Below are 18274 nucleotides of genomic sequence, written 5' to 3'. Positions count from 1 at the left end.
AAACCCGACTTTAAAGCCTTCATCTGAAACTGTACCCTCAAATGGTAACTCTGGCCTAAAAAAATTGAACCTGAACCCCCAAACCTTGTTTCGAGGCCCAAGTTGACACCCTAACCTAGTCTTAAAAGTCGACTTTGTAACCCTAAGACTGGTTGGAAAGGCCACTTTCTCACCGTAACCCTAGCTTCAAATACCTAATACAGACGCCCAAAGCTAGTTCATAGGCCACATTTGAAACCCTAACCTAGTCTACGTGGCCTTTTTGACCCTGATCTGTTGATTAAACCCGACTTGAACCCTTGACCTTAAATTGAAACCCCACGTTGGAAGACAAAACCCGAATTTGACACCCGTCGCCTAGTCTTGAATCATTGACTAGGAATTAGAAAATCTGAGCCTAGTTTGACATCCCAACCTCCTCTCGACAGCCTAACCTGAACGCAAGCCCTTTAGCGCCCGCTACATTTTTCTTGAATATGCTTTAAGTGACGTGCGTTCGTGCGACTGACAATTGGAAGCTCTCGTTGAACTTGGCGCTCCAGCAGTTGTTCTTGGACTTGGTGGTGAACTTGCGCTTCTTGTCGGCCGGCGCCGGTCCCAGCAGAGAAACTTCCACAAAGGGCCGGAACATTCCGGACGTCTGCCAGCGCAGGTCGTTGACGGCGATCACTGACGGACGACAGCGGCGCTCGTTAAAGTCTCCCGAGCGCTACCGTCGCGCTCTTAAATGCGAAACCGGAGCGGGCGTCACCTTTGACGCTGACTTTGCGTTCCTTGGCGACGACGTCCACCTGCAGCACCACTTGGCCGATTGGGTTCTCCACTCCCGAACCTCCAACATAAAAGCACGCCGAATCGTAAGAAACCCCAAGCGAGCGGAAACGTCTGGCTTGGACCTGGAAACCCAAGCCAGGGTGCAAACCGCAACCCTGCCTGGAAAACCAAAACCCAGCACTCCAAACCTAAATTGGAAAGCTTCATTTTGATACGAGCGGGCGAAATGAGCTTTCTCCGTCGGGTGTCCGGACTCTCCCTTCGAGATCCGGTGAGAAGATCGGTCTAGAAGCGACGTCTCTTCGGTATACCCGTGCCAAGAGAGATCCAAATGCACGGCAGGAGAAAGGTAACATTCCACTGGGCTTCCGTACTCCCGCTTACCCGTCGTAGACAATGAACGGATGGAACCAGGAACCTTGGCTTTAAACGCTCATCCCGTCTCAAAACCTGGAAGCCCCATTTGATAGGCAAAACGCTTACCTCGATCAGGTGGAACCTTCTCGTTGGCCGTGATTCTGATGCCCATGCCGCTGTGCACTAAGGGCCACACGTACGTTAACTCCGCGCGGTTGTGGTTGCGCCGAGCGAGCGAGCGAGCGCGTGGTCACCTTGTTCCCGCTGGGTACTGACAAAAGTCCTGATGAGGGCGTCGGTGCTTTGCGAGTAAAGCGACAAAGCGTAACGCAGCGAAGACAACTCGGGACTTTTCTCCACAAAAGATTTCTTGAGGCCGTTGCCGCCGGCGTGGAAATATTGCTGGGGGGAAAAAAAAGAGAGTCAGAGTCAGAGTCAGCCCGGAACGTCAACAGCAGAAGGTCTGATGGTGCATTTTAGCATTAGCTGCTACTTGTTAGCCCTCCAGAGTCAACCCCAAATGTAAAACCCGAACCCACAAGCGAAAACGCCCATTCCAAACCGTCAGCCCACATTTCAAACCCCTGACCAAGGTCTGAAAGCCTCGGAGAAGATCAGCCCGGGGACTGAATCCCGAAGCCCAACATCAACTTCCAAAGCAAAGCTTGAGACCCACGCAAGAAAGTCCAAGCGAGGCCTGAAGCGCTTCGACTCATCCCGGGCTGAAAATCCCTCGAGAGGTCTGGAAGGTGTCTGCAAGGTGGTGTGACCGGCTGCTTCTTCCTACCTTGAGGCTCTCCAGACTGGCGTCCACCACGGCGCACTGCTTGGGCGTCAGCGTTTTGGCCTGGACGTCGGCTCCGCCCTGAAAGGCAAGACTCGGAGTCGGTTGACGTCTTTGTCGCCGCTGTCTTCACAGGAGTTACCTTGAGGTTGGAGAGTCCTTTGGCGGCAGTCAGGATCTGCGCGCCCTGAAAAGTCACCGACACAAGTCATCAAATTATTGATTGATTGATTGATTGATTGATTGATTTCGTCGGTCCTTCTCATTTTCCGGATCAGTGTGAACCGTTGACAGTTTTATTGATGGTTTTGATATTTTTTGATTGAAGAGACAGTGACAAATTAGGCTTTCAAGTCCGGGCTTTGGGTTCTGGATTCCTGGATTGAAAATTGGTTCAGGGTATGGCCCGCAGAAAAACGTATCCTGTGACTGGAAAGTGACCTTGAGAGTTTTGAAAGGTGCTTACAAATCAAATGTAGTATTACGTCTGTGTAAGCTCTCAGTGGTACAGGAGTGGTCGATCATCGATGAAAAGGTTTCTTCTTCATCTGTACAAATGTGAAGGTTTCGGACGTTTCGCTTCTTATCCAAGAGGCTTTGTCAGCAAACTAAAGTCTTACTGGTAGTTGAGGCCCTATTTATATCTATCTATCTATCTATCTATCTATCTATCTATCTATCTATCTATCTATCTATCTATCTATCTATCTATCTATCGTCCGACACCTTCAAAGAAGTACACATGACGGCTGAAGAAACCTTTTCATCAACAAATGTATTATTGTTATTATTACAGTAAAGTCTCGTTATATGGATATTCAAGGGAGTGGGAAAAAATATCGATATAACCGGGACTATCGATATATCCGACCCTGCGCGCATGTCATTTTCTCCGTGCGTGCATAGAAATAGTATCGATATAACCGGGACTATCGATATATCCGATATCGATATAACCAGACTTTACTGTATTATTATTATTAATATTATTGTTATAATGGCCGCTAAAGCACGGCAACTTGGCTCGGAGTGGACACATTCAAAGGAGGCTTTTCATTTCTCAAATGCAGTTTGGAAACACAGCTTAGGGTTAGCCTATCTTTCGGGTTTTGCTTTGAGATCAGGATTGGGATTGGATTTGAAGGCCGGGTCGTTTTTTTTTTGGCAGCAGTTACCAAGCTGTCGTTAGTCTGCGGCAAGACGATGCTCTTCTCCAGAGTCCTCAAGACGGCCTTCCACAAGTCCTTCAGGATCTTCTTGAGGACGGCCTTCTCGCACACGTCTGCAAACACGCTCAGACTGCACCGAGTGACAAAAGCCCCGAAAAAAAAGTCAGCGGTCCGCAGCGCCGTCGCGCAAGATGAAGGCGGGGCCTACTTGGCATCCAGGAAGTCCACCAGCGGCCTCAACGTGGCGTCGGCGTCCCCCTGGGCCGTGTCGGGGTCGGGGGGGCCTCTCGTCTGGGACAGAACCTCCGACATCTGCCGCGTGCACGCGCTGATGCGCGCCTGAAGGCTGAAGGCCAGACGCAAGAAAACATCAAGCCAGATAGCTAAATACATAAATATTAAATACATTAGAAAAATAACAAAATAAATAAACAGACACCACAAATAAATACATGAATAAAGAAATAAATACTAAAATACATCAAAAATAACTAACAAAATAAGTAGACACGTAAATAACTAACTAAATAAATACTACAATACATAAAGATACATTTAAAAAATACATTAAGAAAACATAAAAATACCTAATAACATACGTAAAACATTACATATAAATATAAAACAAATAAAAAATACATACATGGATAAATAAATACATGAATAAATACATAAATAGACATGTAAATAACTAATTAAATAAATGAATACATGAAAGAATAAATACATAAAAATACCTAATGACATATGTTAAACATTAAATGTAAATAAATAAAAGGATGGCTAGATAGAAAACAAATAAATAACTAAACAACTCACTAAAATAAAGAAATAAATAAATAGATGTTTGGATGTGTACATAAGTAAATAACTAAACAAATAAACAACTACGTACATAAATAAATAAATGGATGGTTAGATAGATGTATGGATGGATGGATAGATAAATAAATAAATAAAACAAATCAATAAATCCACGCGCAGGACGAAACTAACACGCCAAGTGTGTGTAAGCGTGTGTGTACCTCTTGGTAAAGGCCACACTAAAGTTATCCAGGACGCCGTTGAGTTTGATTTGGAGATCGTTGAGGATGTCCGCCGCTTCCGTGTCCAACTGGAACATACAAAGGTTAACACACGCGCACGCACACACACACGCACACACACCTTTTCCTTGTCAGATATCAGCTGTATAAAATGAAGGCAGGTTGGAGATAAAAAAAAAAAAAAAAAAAAGTAAGGATGAATCCATTTGAGTTGAAGTGTCCAATGGCTGATGAGTACAGTGACACCTTGGCTTACGAACGCTTCAGCTCATCAACAGAATAGAATCGTGGCATACCAACTAGTTTTCGGCGGACGAACCAAAACACACGTCGCCACGGTGGTCGGCTAGAGAACCACCCCCCTTTCTTTGAGTGCAGACATTGTTTATTATCAAGTGGAGTACTTTTGCTATTATGGGAGCGAAAAAGAACCCACCGCAGGCTACTGTTATGATGAAGAAGATCTTGAAAGAAAAGTCCAGCAGAAGAAGGAAATCATCCAAAAAACACCAACCAGGTGTGCCTTTGTGTGACTTAGCTGTACGCGTGCGTTTGCGTACTAAGTCAACCATTGGATTATTCTCATTTCAATGGTTTCCGATGGGAAAATAAGGTCTGGAATACACACTTTTCGCCTTGCACACACTTTCTGGGAACCAATTTAGTTCGCAAGCTGAGGTATCACTGTATATTAAAAAAAAAACATTTAAACGTCAAATAATCTCCATTTCATTTCATTTCACTTCATTTTGTTCATTGAAGCGGCTCACCTTTTCCTCTTCAATCTTTTGGATAACAATAAAACAAAAAAATCATTCACATACATTTTATATATGTAAATAGAAACGTGCCAGCGCACACACACACTCGGACCTTGTCCTCGTTGTCCATCTGAGCGTGGACGTGAACAGAAATGGAACAAGGAAGGGACATATCCAAAAAAGAGAAAAGAGTTCTACTCCCCGTTTACTCCCTCGACATTGTTTAATGCTAATGGTGCTAATGCCACCGCCACTGACCTCCGAACCATTCGAGTCCGAGCATCTCGACTGAATCAAAAAATAAAATCCGACGGGGTGAAAAAAAAAGACAAAACAATCACATCAACAAGTGAGAAAATGGTCGCTAGCATAGCAATTATTATTATTATTATTATTATTAGTAGTAGTAGTAGTATTATACCCACCACGTCATCATCATCACGGCCTTCAATGTCATGGTTGGCCTGTAGGGGGCGAGTTGAGCAAACGCAAAGAAAATCAAACAAAAAAACAAAAAAAAAAACAAACGTTTGAACTATGAACTCGGTTACAGAGGAGGCGGAGTCATGTGATCACGTGACACAAGCACCCACCTCATCATCCAAATCCTCCTCTTCCTCTAACTTTTGCAAAGAAACAAACACAGATAAACAAATGAATAAAATCACAAATACGTGAAGAAACAAGCAACCAAATAAACGAATAAAACAACAAATAACAGCAAAGAAAATAAAACAGGAATAGAAAGAAAAACGTTTGAACTATGAACTCGGCGACAGAGGAGGCGGAGTCATGCGATCACATGACACAAGCACCCACCTCGTCATCCAAATCCTCCTCTTCCTCCAACAATAATTTTCCACAGCAAATGAACAATAATAACAATAATCCATTTCATTTCATCTCTAAGCTCTCAAGGTCACTTTACAGCCACAGAATCAGTTTTTATGTGGGCGAGCAGTGGCAGCCACACGCGCCAGCGTTCACTCAACCCGGAATAACTCCAATAAATAAAAAGCTAACCAGCTAGCTGATAGATAGCTAATAATAATAATAATACATTTCATTTCTTAGGGCCTTTCAAAACTCTCAAGGTGACTTTACAGTCACAGAATCAGTTTTTCTGTGGGTCAGCAGCGGCAGCCACACGTGCCAGCGTTCACTCAACCCGGGAGTAACTCAAATAGATAGAAAGCTAACTAGCTAGCTGATAGATAGCTAATAATAATAATAATAATAATAATCCATTTCATTTCTAAGCGCAGGTCACTTTAAAGTCACAGGATCAGTGCCAGCGTTCACTCAACCCGGAAGTAACTCAAATAGATAGAAAGCTAACTAGCTAGCTGATAGATAGCTAATAATAATAATAATAATACTACTACTAATAATAATAATCCATTTCATTTCTAAGCGCCTTTCAAAACTCCCAAGGTCACTTTAAAGTCACAGGATCAGTGCCAGCGTTCACTCAACCCGGAAGTAACTCAAATAGATAGAAAGCTAACCAGCTAGCTGATAGATAGCTAATAATACTACTACTAATAATAATCCATTTCATTTCTAAGCGCCTTTCAAAACTCCCAAGGTCACTTTAAAGTCACAGGATCAGTGCCAGCGCTCACTCAACCCGGAAGTGACTCAAATTGATAGAAAGCTAGCTAGCTAGCTAGCTAACAAATAGCCAGCCAGCTAGTCGCATAGATAGCTAACAGATAGCCAGCCAGCTAGATAGCTAGCTTGGGGGAAAAAAGGACATTGTTAGCAAGCCGTTGTTTAGTTTTAAACTAGTGTGCAATATTATTTTTCAACAATAAATGGTCAATGAAATGGGGGCGGGGCACAGGTAAAATAATGGGGAGGGTCGATTGCTAGCTGGGAAAGGGCTAATTTGCTCCTAAATTTCACAAAGGGGATTTCTACGAAGGAAAATTGGATCGTTGGGAATAAAACTTTTCACAATGGCGGAATTGCTGGCAAATGAGGAAAAAGGGAAGCAAACAGGAAGTAGTTCAACTTGACGAAAGGAAGCCTCGCGAGTTGAGGAAAGCCATCATTGCAACATCCATTTAGGAAAGGAAGCCTTGCTTTTAAAAGAATAAAAGGGAGTTTGGTGGGAAAATCGGGTCTTGCTAGCTAGCTAGGCTAATTGGTGGTTTCTAGTAAGTTTGGGAAAAAGGGATCATTGGTTGGTTGATCTATTTTTAGATCAGTCAGGGTTATGTTCACAAAAGGGAGATTTCGGGAAAGTTATTTTATTGTGAAGGGGAGGAGGGATTGTGAAAAAAAGTCATTTGGGGGTCGGGGGACGTCGCTCAAGGATTTGTTGTCTCTCGAGGAGCCTTAAGATGATTTGAAGGATCAAAAGAGGAAAGGTTGGCTGCCTTGTGTAACTTACTCTCTCTTCCTCAAGCGTAAACTGCCAAGAAAATAAAAGGGCGGACAAAGTCACCCAAAATGGCAGTCGGCCACTTTTCAAAGCATCTCTTCTTGACTGCCAGACCAGGTGCAAAAATGTGGCCAGTCCACTGCCAGGGTTTTTGTCATTGTCACTCCAATTCCAGGACCCGCAGAAGATTGACTTTTAGGACGACATAAACATTAACTTCATCGGAAGAAACCTTCGTCTCTCTTCTTTCATCAGACAAAAACCAAAAAACAGTTAATTCCTAAATTATATGGGTCTGGAGTTATGTCAGATTGAAATGGGGGCAGCCGTACAAAATACAATACAGTGATACCTCAGCTGCCAAACTTCATTGGTTCCCAGAAAGTGTGTGTAAGGCAAAAACATTTATTTCCCATAAGAAACCATTCAAATGAGAATAATCCGTTCCCAGGTCCCCATAAAACATCATTTCTCCTAAATAAGCCTTAAACCTACACAAAATAGACTTTATTTTTGTATCATAAATGTGCTATTGTACTGTAATGAAGAAATAAACTGTACAGTATAATCAAGTGGTTTATTGACCTTTGTCGTGGTCGTTGATATCGTTGCCTCTTGATGAATTTGCCGTGCTTTCTGGGCGATAATACCCTCACTCACACTGTCCCCTGCAAGCTGCTTTTCGTTCATCCAAATCAACACAAGTTTTTCAACCTCTTCTATTGCCTGAGACTGTTGCTTAGACAACACCGACAACACCCTTAGCCACACGTAGCAATGGTCGACTTAGCATACCGGTACTGGGACGCTAAGTCACACAAACGCACACCTCGTTGGTGTTTTTCCATGATCTCCTTCTTCTGCTCGACCGTCATTTTCTTTCATGTCTGTTTCGGCTTAACACGAGCCTGCGGTGGGGTCTTTTTCGATCCCCCAAAAAAGCTAAAGTATCCACTCGATAACAAACCACGTCTGCACTCAAAGAAAGGGGGTGTGGAAAACTAGTCCGCCAGCCTCCGTGGCGCCGTGTGGTTTGGTTCGTCCGCCAAAAAACTAGTTGGTGAGCCAAGACGATATTGTGGCGAATTTAATGGTTGCAAGGCGAAAAGTTGGCTAGCTAAAGCATTTGTAAGCTGAGATATCACTGTAATATTATATATGAAACAATACATTGGCAAAATTCCCCATGGCCAATCCTGGTCACCACCTTTTACGTGGTTGTAGGAATGCTAGGAATGTTATTGGGTAGGTCCTGGATCAGTGAACGAGACGCAATATCCTCTAGGCACTTACTCGACAGCTACTATGCTAACAATGCTAAGAAGCTACGCTCACCGTAGCGAACGCCGTTAGCACAACCCCAAGTGACCGACCTGCTTTGCTCCCATGGACTCGAACATCCTCTCCAGAAGGACCCTCATGTGCTGGATGTTGTTCATTAGCACGCACGGCTAACGCGACAAGATGAGAAAGAAAATGGAGACAAAATCAAAGACGTTTCCCCACCGGAGATCTTGTTGACTTCTTGACGACGTTCGTGTACTGACGATTTTCTCTTTGGCGCAGTAGGATGGAAAGTTTTTGGCCAGCTGGGCGCAGTACTGCAGCAGCACTTTGCTGATGGTCTGAACAAACCACAAGAAACAATCACCCCAAAAATAGCTTTTAGCTTAGCATGTTAGCGCGGCGAGCGCAAGAAGCATGGTTGACAATCTGGGATATAATAATACATTTCATTTCTAAGCGCCTTTCAAAACTCTCAAGGTCACTTTTCAGTCACAGGATCAGTTTTTCTGTGGGTGAGCAGCGGCAGCCACCTGCGCCAGCGTTCACTCCACCCCAAAGTAACTCAAATAGATAGATAGCTAGCTAGTCAGATAGTGAATAGATAGCAAATCGATAGCTAGGTAGCTAGCTAGTTAGATAGTGAATAGATAGCAAATAGATCGCAAATCGATAGCTAGGTCACTAGCTTGTTAGATAGCGAATAGATAGCAAATAGATAGCTAGCTAGATAGCAGCTGGTGAAGAGATAGCAAATACATAGTAAATAGATAGCTAGCTAGGTAGCAAGTTAGCTAGTTAAATAGTGAATAGATAGATAGCTAGGTAGCCAGAGAGCTAGTTAGATAGCGTATAGATAGTCAGCTATCGATCCAGCCAGCCAGCTAAATAGCTATATAGCTAGCTTGACAGCTTGCAGATAGCAAATAGCTAGATAGCTAGCTATTGCTTGATGTAGCGCTTTAACAATAGCGGAAGCTGGAACCAAATGCTAACACGGACAAAAGGAAGTGAAAACAAAAATATGGCCAGAGGTCTGACCAGCGCTTTATCGGCACCCAAGCGTGAAATGACAAAATCCGAAGAATTTGGGGGAGGGATATCAATACTGTAATCCTATCAGTTCCTGATGTCACCTGTGCGAATCTTCTGTTGTAGACGGCCAGGACTGCGGGATCGGGACAGTCCAGCTTGCGGATGTATCCGAAACTTTGGTTGAGCTGCGTGAAAATGTCCACCACCGAGCAGGAGAACAACGCGTGCTCCGATGTCGATTGGAACTGGGTGAAGAGAGGTAGAAACAGAAGAAATGACATTCTTCACTCAAATCTGGCAACTTGGGCAACGTCAAAGGTGGGCACCAGGCTTGCTCTTCAGGAATTTCAACAAACGCTGACGGATACCCTGAAAATGCTTTCCATTCATGCCGATTCTTTGCGACTAAGGTTTGGAAGAGGGAGATTGTTGCATTCCATTTTAGGAATTCAGGTCATTGTTGGTCAACCGGGGACATGTCTGTGTCGGTTCTCAGGAGTGATGCATCGATGAAAAGGTTTCTTCAGCCGTCATCTGTACTTCTTTGAAGGTGTCAGACCTTCTTTGAGCACCTTCAAAGGTGTTGAACCTTCTTTGAAAGTGCTCAAAGAAGGTCCGACACCTTCAAAAGTGTCGAACCTTCTTTGAAGGTCCGACATCTTCAAAGAAGTACAGATGACAGCTGAAGAAACCTTTTCATCGATGGACCACTCCTGTACAACTGAGAACCTACACAGGTGTCGAACCTTCTTTGAAGGTGCTCAAAGAAGGTGCGACACCTTCAAAGAAGTACAGATGACGGCTGAAGAAACCTTTTCATGGAAGGACCACTCCTGTACAACTGAGAACCTACACAGACATGTCCCAAAGGCGCCGAACCTTCTTTGAAGGTGCTCAAAGAAGGTCTGACACCTTCAAAAAAGTACAGATGACGGCTGAAGAAACCTTTTCATCAACCGGGGACAGTGGAACTGTTGCTAAATTTGGAAAATGGGCTTGCTTCGGGGTTTAGGAAAGAACGGTGAAGGGAAAGGAAGATTGTCCCTTTGGGAGGGCGGGGCGTAATTTTACCTTGGAAAGGATTAGGAAAGGGGCAGTTGCTGGTTAAATTTGGAGAGGAGACTGCTGGCAAGTTTCGACCAGTGCTTCCTAATCTTGTTGGAGGCACCGGACCACAACAGGTTCATAGGCTCATTCACCGAACCCTCCTTTCAATGACTGTGCCCACTAACCGCAGACCAGACTGAAGGGTGGACGGGCCTCTTTTGCGGAGGACCGGCCAATCCCTGACACCGACTCACCAAGCCCCGAGGGTTCCATCCAACCCAGTTGAAGAACCACTGGTTTAGACAATGGGAGGTTCCTGGTCTGTCTGGAAAAGCTCGGACTCACCCCTTCCCTCTTGTCCCTCTCCAGCGCCCCGTGCATAAACTCCACGGAAACGTCTTCGTTCTCCGCCAACCAGGCCAGGACGAAGGGCTGGAACCACCTGGAGACCACAAACGACCACGTCGCATGGGCAGAGGTTGTGACAGAGCCACGGCGGGAGGGTGGAAGACGGTGTCTTACGAAGGATACTCTGGAACCACGTCGGCGAAGGCGCCAAGGTCCGACACGTACTCGGTGTGGAGCCGCTTCACCTTGAAGTGAAGATTCATGTACTCGCGAGGCTTGCACTGACGATGACGATCGTGTTCTGGGGAAGACCGGTCGACGGCAAAAATGACGTCGCGTGCGAAATATCGCCGCAAATTCCTTTCCTGAACAAATTCACGAGCAATTCCGCCCAACGAGATCGACCGGCAACATACTTTGGCCAAGTCTCCTTTGCCAGATGGGGCCGAAAGCAGCCCACCTTCGTAACATTGACCGGTGCAGGCGTTCCTCAACTTACGAACGAGATGGTTCGGAAGGCGAATTTGTTCATAAATTGCTTCAGTGTTATATTTTGTATGGAATGTATGTTGAATAATAATAATAATCATCATAATAATACATGCTAAGCCAACTAGAAAGATACACAGCCAGCCAGCGACATAGCTAGCTTGCTGTATATCTTTCCAGCCGGCCGGCTAGCGAATAGATATAGCTAGCTAACGTCTGTGTAGGCTCTCAGTGGTACAGGAGTGGTCCATCCATGAAAAGGTTTCTTCAGCCGTCATCTGTGCTTCTTTGAAGGTGTCGGACGTTTCGCTTCTTATCCAAGAAACTTTGTCAGCAAACTGACGCTAGCTAAGTGCGCTCACGAGCCTTACTTGTTTTTTTTTTGTGTGTTTTCTTTTGTCACTGAGTTGTTGCTGCGTTGTGTAGAAATGGAGACAGATTGTTTTTAGCATTTTTGGCCAAATCATTCATCAAGGAAGAGACTGTGCTGAGCGGTAGCTCATGCCAGCAAATATGCCAGCACTGTTTTTGATCGAGAGGAATGTCGCTGCCATTTGACTGTCATGGTCAATAGAATGACTTTATTATACAGCACAGTTTATTTCTTTAATGACAATCCAATAGCACATTTATTACACATAAAATAAGGTCTATTTTGTGTAGTTTTAAGGCTTATTTAGTAGAAAATGATGTTTTATGGGGACCTGGAAACGGATTATTCTCTTTTATAATGGTTTCCGATGGGAAATTAATGTTTGGAAGACACACTTTTTGCCTTACACACACACACACACACACACACACACACACACACACACACACACACACACACACACACACACACACACACACACACACACACACACACACACACACACACACACACACACACACTTTCTGGGAACCATTTAAGTTGGTAGGCTGAGGTATCACCGTACCCGGCAAAAATGTTGGCATGTAGCGTCTGTAATTCCATTTCCCCATCCGTCTCCACCTAGCAACAGCGCTAGCTCTGACTTGCCAGTGACTTTTTGACCAACACATTGATTTGGTTTCTTTGTGATCGATTAGCATAGCACGAATCATCCTCTGAGCTAACAACCACCGGGTGAAATATTTGGGAAATCTCTGTTCCGGGTGGCCTTACCCTGGTGGAAGTCTATTCTGCGGATGCGGAAGGTGCCGGGAGCTGTTGTTGCCGCGGTGATGGAACGGCAAAAAAAAAACAACAACAAAAACAATGACAGCAGAGATGGAAAAAGGAGGAAGAGGAGGATGCTCATGATAAAATAATAATAGTAATAATCCATTTCATTTCGAAGCGCTTTTTAAAACTCTCAAGGTCACTTTACACTCAGAGGATAAGTGTTTTTTTTCTGTGAGCAGCGGGAGCCACATGCGCCAGCATTTACTCAACCCAGAAGTAACTCAAATAGATAGCAAGCTCGCTAGCGAATGGATGGCTAATAGCTAGCGAATAGATAGCGAACAATGTTAAAACTGCTGAAAATGCTAAAAATGGTAAAAATGCTAAAATCGTATAAATGCTAAAATACTAAAAGTGCTAAAAATGCTAAAAATTACTAAAATTTGCTCAACTTGTTAAAAATTGCTAAAAAAGCTAAAAATGCTACAAATACTAATATGCTAACAATAACTAGGCTCACCGACGTTCCCACGGTAGCGACCGCCATTAGCCAAAACTGGAGAAAGATCACAGGTGAAGTGAGGAACATAAAAGGACAAATAAACACCCCAAAAGTGGAAGGATTGCACCCAGATCAGATGCAATAATAAAAAATAAACATAATAATAATACATTTCATAATCTTACCCTCCAGAGCGTACTTGATATCCTGAGCGAACAGCGTCCACATCACCTCAGCGCTGACTTTTCCCACATTCAGTTCTTGAGGAAACCTAAAGCAATAATGATCATGATAGATAGATAGATAGATAGATAGATAGATAGATAGATAGATAGATAGATAGATAGATAGATAGATAGATAGATAGATAGATAGATAGATAGATAGATAGATAGATAGATAGCCATTCAGACAGACAGACAACAGATAATAGATAGCAAATAGCTAGCTAGCTAGGTGTTCAGCGTTCACTAAACCCGGAATAACTCAAATAGATAGAAAGCTAGCTATATATATATATATATATATATATGAGAGAGATAGCCATATAACTAATAGCTAGTCATCAAGATCGCTATCCAGCGAGACAGACAGCTAATAGCAAGTTAGCTCGATAGCCATTCAGACAGACAACAGATAGCTAATAGATAATAAATAGCAAATAATAGCAAAAAGCTAGCTAGCTAGGTATTCAGTGTTGACTCAAGCCGGAATAACTCAAATAGATAGAAAGTGAGCCAGCTAGCAATCGGCAACTTTTTTTCCTCCAGCGAGTACGCGGATGACTTTTCAAAATAAGAGTTGAAAAAGCAAAAATAAGGACGACTGACTGGTTGATGATGTCCGTGTAGGAATTTTTGTCCTCGTCGATGACCGACACGATCAGGGTGATGAGTTTGGGCCAGAAGTCCAGATTGTGGATGCTCGGGCCTTGCTCCTCGGGAGGTTCAAGGCTCTCCCGGTTCTCCTCCTGATCTTCTTGGTCGTTGTGGTCTTCAGCCTCCATCTTTTCTGGCTCAGGCTGCTGGAAGTGCCGGTCGAAGAGCTCCAGGCAGTTGTTGAAAATGTACTCGTAGGTGGAGTTGAGGCAGGCCCTGACGCAATCGCGGACCACCGAAGAGGCTCGGGGTGGACTCGGTAGCTCCAGGACCTGGACCGCACGGACACGAGTGCATCGTTACCATCGCAAAGCTTCGCAAACTACATTTTTCTTCCCAAAAAGTGATAGACAGAATACAGGTTGTCATATTCAAAGTGTCGTTAGCCCAACACAAGGCCCACAATGGAAGCACAGAAAATCTGGGGTGAGGTGAACAGATACAGCCTCTTATCAGAGGTCATGGCTACCCAGCTAGCTATCTACTTGGCTATTTAGCTATCTGGCTAGCAATCTAACTGGCTACCTAGCTAGCTATCTGGGTGGCTTCCTAGCTAGCGAGCTAGCTATTTGCTATCTATTAGCTATAAAACTAGCGAGCTAGCTATCTATTAGTTATAAATTAGCTAACTTTCTGTCTATTTTTAAGTTATTCCGGGTTGAGTGAATGCTGGCGCATGTGGCCGCCACTGCTCACCCACAGAAAAATTGATCCTGTGACTGTAAAGTGACCTTGAGAGTTTTGAAAGGCGCTTAGAAATCAAATGTGTTGATGTGATGTGAATGTGCGATTGGCTAGCTAGCTAGCTAGCTTTCTATCGATTTAAGTTACTTCCGGCTTGAGTGAACGCTGGCGCGTGTCATCATTGGTTTTATTAGCTTTCGAGCTGGCTGGATATATAGCTGGCTATCTATTAGCTATCTGGCTGGCTGGCTATCTATTGGCTATCTTTTAGCTAGATAGCTCGCTTTCTATTTATTTGGGTTCCTCCCTGTTGAATGGACGCTTGCGCGTGGGGCTGCCGCTGCTCACCCACAGAAAAACTTATCGCGTCATTGTAAAGTGACCTTGAGAATATTGAAAGGCACTTATAAATGAAATGTATTCTTATTATTATCATCATCATCATCTTCATCATCATTGTCATCACTATCGTCATCGTTATAATTATCATTATCATTATTATGATGATGATGATGATGATTAAAATGTCTCTGTTGTGTTGCTTTATGGATGTTGATGCTTCCTGCGTTCACAGTGTCCGTCCGTGAGTGAGCCTGGCTGTCAAAAAGTCATTGATTGTTTGGTGCAAGCAGGTTGTGGAGGAAGCCGGTTGTGACTGGAGTGTGTGTGTGTGTGTGTGTGTGTGTGTGTGTGTGTGTGTATGACCTTCATCCTGAAGAAGGCGATGCTGGTGAGGAGGTCCACCATGGACTTGAGATCTTGCAAGCGCACCTTGCAGCCGGCAGGAAAGTTGTTCTGAGGAAACCACACGAGACAAACTCGCTTGCAATCCAACGGCACTTTGACAAAACGGCCTTTTTTTTCCAATATGAGAAAAATGAGAAGAGAAAAAAAGGCAAGAAAAAGAAACATGCTATGGGGACTTTTGTTCAATACCATTTTTATTGTCGTGATTTTTGGGGAAAAAGATATCAATGTTTCCCGGTTATTATTAGTACTAAGCACTTCCCAAAAGCTACTAATTCATTAATTCAGAATTCATTTATTCATCTATTCATTTTTTATTCAGCTATTTGTATGTGTGTGTGTGCGTGTGTATGTATGTATGTATGTATTTATTTATTTATGGAGTTGTTAATGTGTTAATTTATTTACTTACATATTTGCTTGTTCATTTGTTTATTTTTGTTGATATCTATTTATTTGGTTCTTTATTGATGTATTTTTACATACATTAGATTTATATCATTGTTTTTTTAATGCATTTTTTGAGACATTTATTTTCACATGTCTGTATTTTATTGACGCGCTTATCTATTTATTGAGGTGTTTATTTCTAATTGATTATTTATGATTACATATGCATTTATTTATTCAATGATTTATTTGTTTGTTGCTGAATAATGTTTGTACTGACCCGGTAGGTGGAGAGGTCAATCCTCAGGGAATTGTGCAGCTGATCCAAAAGCTTGACAAAAGCGTCCCTCTGTTCACAAACAACAAGAAAAAACCTTAGTCTGAAGAAGAAAACGTTAATATCGACACGAAATGAATCACAAGTCTGTCTTTTTCGCATGACTTTGTCATGATCTGGTTGGCGACCAACGGGGGGCGCTGTCGGCCCCGCCTGCACCTGCACAGGTGCTGGTCGTCCCGATCAGCTTGACGACCAGCGGGTAGCGACGTCAGCCCTGCCGGCAGCCTCGCAGGTGCTGGTCGTTTAATCATTGACACTTAAAAGGACACCCGGCACGACCATCCGGTGCCGGTTCATTGTTTGTTTGCTGCTTGTTTGCTGCATGCATTGTGTATGTGTTTGTTTAACCTTGGCGGACTTTTACTTTTGGTCTTCTTTTGCTACTTTGTATTTTTTTCCATTCAGATGATTTGGATGTTTTACATTTTGTTCCTGCTGACCTTTATTTTCATACAATTTGTCAAACAACCTCCTGCTCCCTCCTGCCTGCTTTTTGGGATTCGCACCCGCCATCACCACCTCGCAAACCGTGGCAGACTTTTCATCGGGCGGCCATAGACAGGCTGGTTGCTTAGCAACAAGCCGGAACCCCCCCCCCCCCCCTTGTCAGGATCAAACAATTTCAACGGCGACATTACCTGACAACAGCAAACAAACAAACAAACAAACTCTTCAAAAAGAAACAAACGCTTGATGTGCACAACATGAGACTTTTAGGCCTGTCTCTTCATTATCTATTTATGAATGTATGTATGAATTTATTTATGTCTGAATTTATGCATGTATTCTTGTATTTATTAATGTATTTATGCTTGCATGTATTTATTTGTTTATTTATTTATTCATTTATGTATGCATTTATGGATGTATTCATGTATTTATTTATTGATGTATTTATTCGTGTATTTATGCTAGCATGTATATATGTATTTATGTATTTGTGTATTTATGTAGTTATGTATTTATTTATGTGTTTATGCATGTGTGTATTTATGCATGCATGTATTTATGTATGTATTTATGCATGTATTTATGCATGTATTTATGCATGCATTTATTTATGTATTTATGGATGTATTTATTTATTCCTTTGTGTATTTATTCATGTATTTATTTATGGATTTATGTAATAATTTATTGACATCCAGTTGTATTAATTTATTGATGTATGTATTTATTTATGGATGAATGTATTTGTTGATGTCTACTTATAAAAATGTGTTCCTACAAGAGTTGTGCGTGAAAATGGAACATGCCACATGTGTTGTATCCACCATCCAAAAGCAGTAGACGTTTTGACGCTCACGCACCCCAAAATTGGAGGCGGCGAACCTGGCGGGGGCGGCCACGTTGGCGCTGGGGTGCGCATAAAAGGCGTTGATGTTCGCCAAAAGCGTGCTCATCACCGCCGGCACGCCCGACATCATGTACTTGGACGACAGGCAGGAGAAATGGCTGACCGCAGAGAGACAGAAAGACAGATAGACAGACAGAGAGAGACAAACAAACACACACACACACAACATGAATATAAACCAAAGAGTCTTTGCACGGGATAAATAATACATGCCTGAGTATTGTCAATTGTCCAAAAAGGGTTATAAAAATATATATCATGCACATGTACGTATGTAGGTAAATAAGGTAAATAAAATGACTTGATTATACAGTACAGTTGATTTCTTTAATTACAATACAATATGACATTTATTATACGTAAAATAAGGTCTATTTTGTGTAGTTTTAATCAGAAATCAATCAGAATCAGAAAACCTTTATTCGTCCCACAATGGGGAAATTGAAGGCTTATTTAGTAGAAAATGGTGTTTTATGGGGACCTGGGAACGGATTATTCTCATTTTAATGGTTTCCTATGGGAAACACACACTTTCTGTGAACCAATTCAGTTCAGAAGTCAATGTATCACTGTATTGTACATAAAATAAGCTCTATTTTGTGTAGTTTTATTGTGTAGCTTATTTAGTAGAAAATGATGTTTTATGGGGACCTGAGAACGGATTATTCTCCTTTTAACGGTTTTCTTTGGGAAATTAATGTTTGGAATACACACTTTTCACCTTACACCCACTTTCTGGGAACCAA

At 42.8% G+C, this 18274-nt stretch overlaps 1 protein-coding gene across 21 annotated transcripts in view; it reads right to left on the bottom strand.

Annotated features, from left to right (window-relative positions):
- The window catches only part of LOC148898573 (protein unc-13 homolog B-like), a 65810-nt gene that overhangs the window by 1518 nt on the left and 46018 nt on the right, over positions 1 to 18274 (bottom strand). For 11 of the 21 annotated variants that reach the window (XM_088993290.1, XM_088993286.1, XM_088993287.1 and 8 more), the window contains 25 exons: positions 17482 to 17626; positions 16112 to 16180; positions 15400 to 15489; positions 13963 to 14282; positions 13318 to 13403; positions 13151 to 13186; positions 12631 to 12672; positions 11169 to 11295; positions 10992 to 11088; positions 9701 to 9844; positions 8828 to 8905; positions 8654 to 8731; positions 7290 to 7310; positions 5485 to 5514; positions 5317 to 5355; positions 5150 to 5179; positions 4110 to 4198; positions 3293 to 3430; positions 3091 to 3214; positions 2058 to 2102; positions 1919 to 1996; positions 1386 to 1533; positions 1258 to 1314; positions 752 to 832; positions 510 to 669 (listed from right to left, as the gene is read on the bottom strand). In XM_088993290.1, coding sequence (XP_088849416.1) covers positions 510 to 669; positions 752 to 832; positions 1258 to 1314; positions 1386 to 1533; positions 1919 to 1996; positions 2058 to 2102; positions 3091 to 3214; positions 3293 to 3430; positions 4110 to 4198; positions 5150 to 5179; positions 5317 to 5355; positions 5485 to 5514; positions 7290 to 7310; positions 8654 to 8731; positions 8828 to 8905; positions 9701 to 9844; positions 10992 to 11088; positions 11169 to 11295; positions 12631 to 12672; positions 13151 to 13186; positions 13318 to 13403; positions 13963 to 14282; positions 15400 to 15489; positions 16112 to 16180; positions 17482 to 17626 — 2352 coding nt within the window. Of the gene's footprint in view, positions 1 to 509; positions 670 to 751; positions 833 to 1257; positions 1315 to 1385; positions 1534 to 1918; positions 1997 to 2057; positions 2103 to 3090; positions 3215 to 3292; positions 3431 to 4109; positions 4199 to 5149; positions 5180 to 5316; positions 5356 to 5484; positions 5515 to 7168; positions 7311 to 8653; positions 8732 to 8786; positions 8906 to 9700; positions 9845 to 10991; positions 11089 to 11168; positions 11296 to 12630; positions 12673 to 13150; positions 13187 to 13317; positions 13404 to 13962; positions 14283 to 15399; positions 15490 to 16111; positions 16181 to 17481; positions 17627 to 18274 lie in introns of those variants that run through there. The other 10 variants (XM_088993276.1, XM_088993277.1, XM_088993278.1 and 7 more) reach the window with 10 other exon arrangements.

Source organism: Hippocampus bargibanti, linkage group LG04, assembly GCF_051943395.1.
Source record: "Hippocampus bargibanti isolate YZ-2025 linkage group LG04, ASM5194339v1, whole genome shotgun sequence".
NCBI lineage: Eukaryota > Metazoa > Chordata > Actinopteri > Syngnathiformes > Syngnathidae > Hippocampus > Hippocampus bargibanti.
The sequence above is the reverse complement of the archived record's forward strand: the minus strand, read 5'-3'. Positions and strand labels throughout refer to the sequence as shown.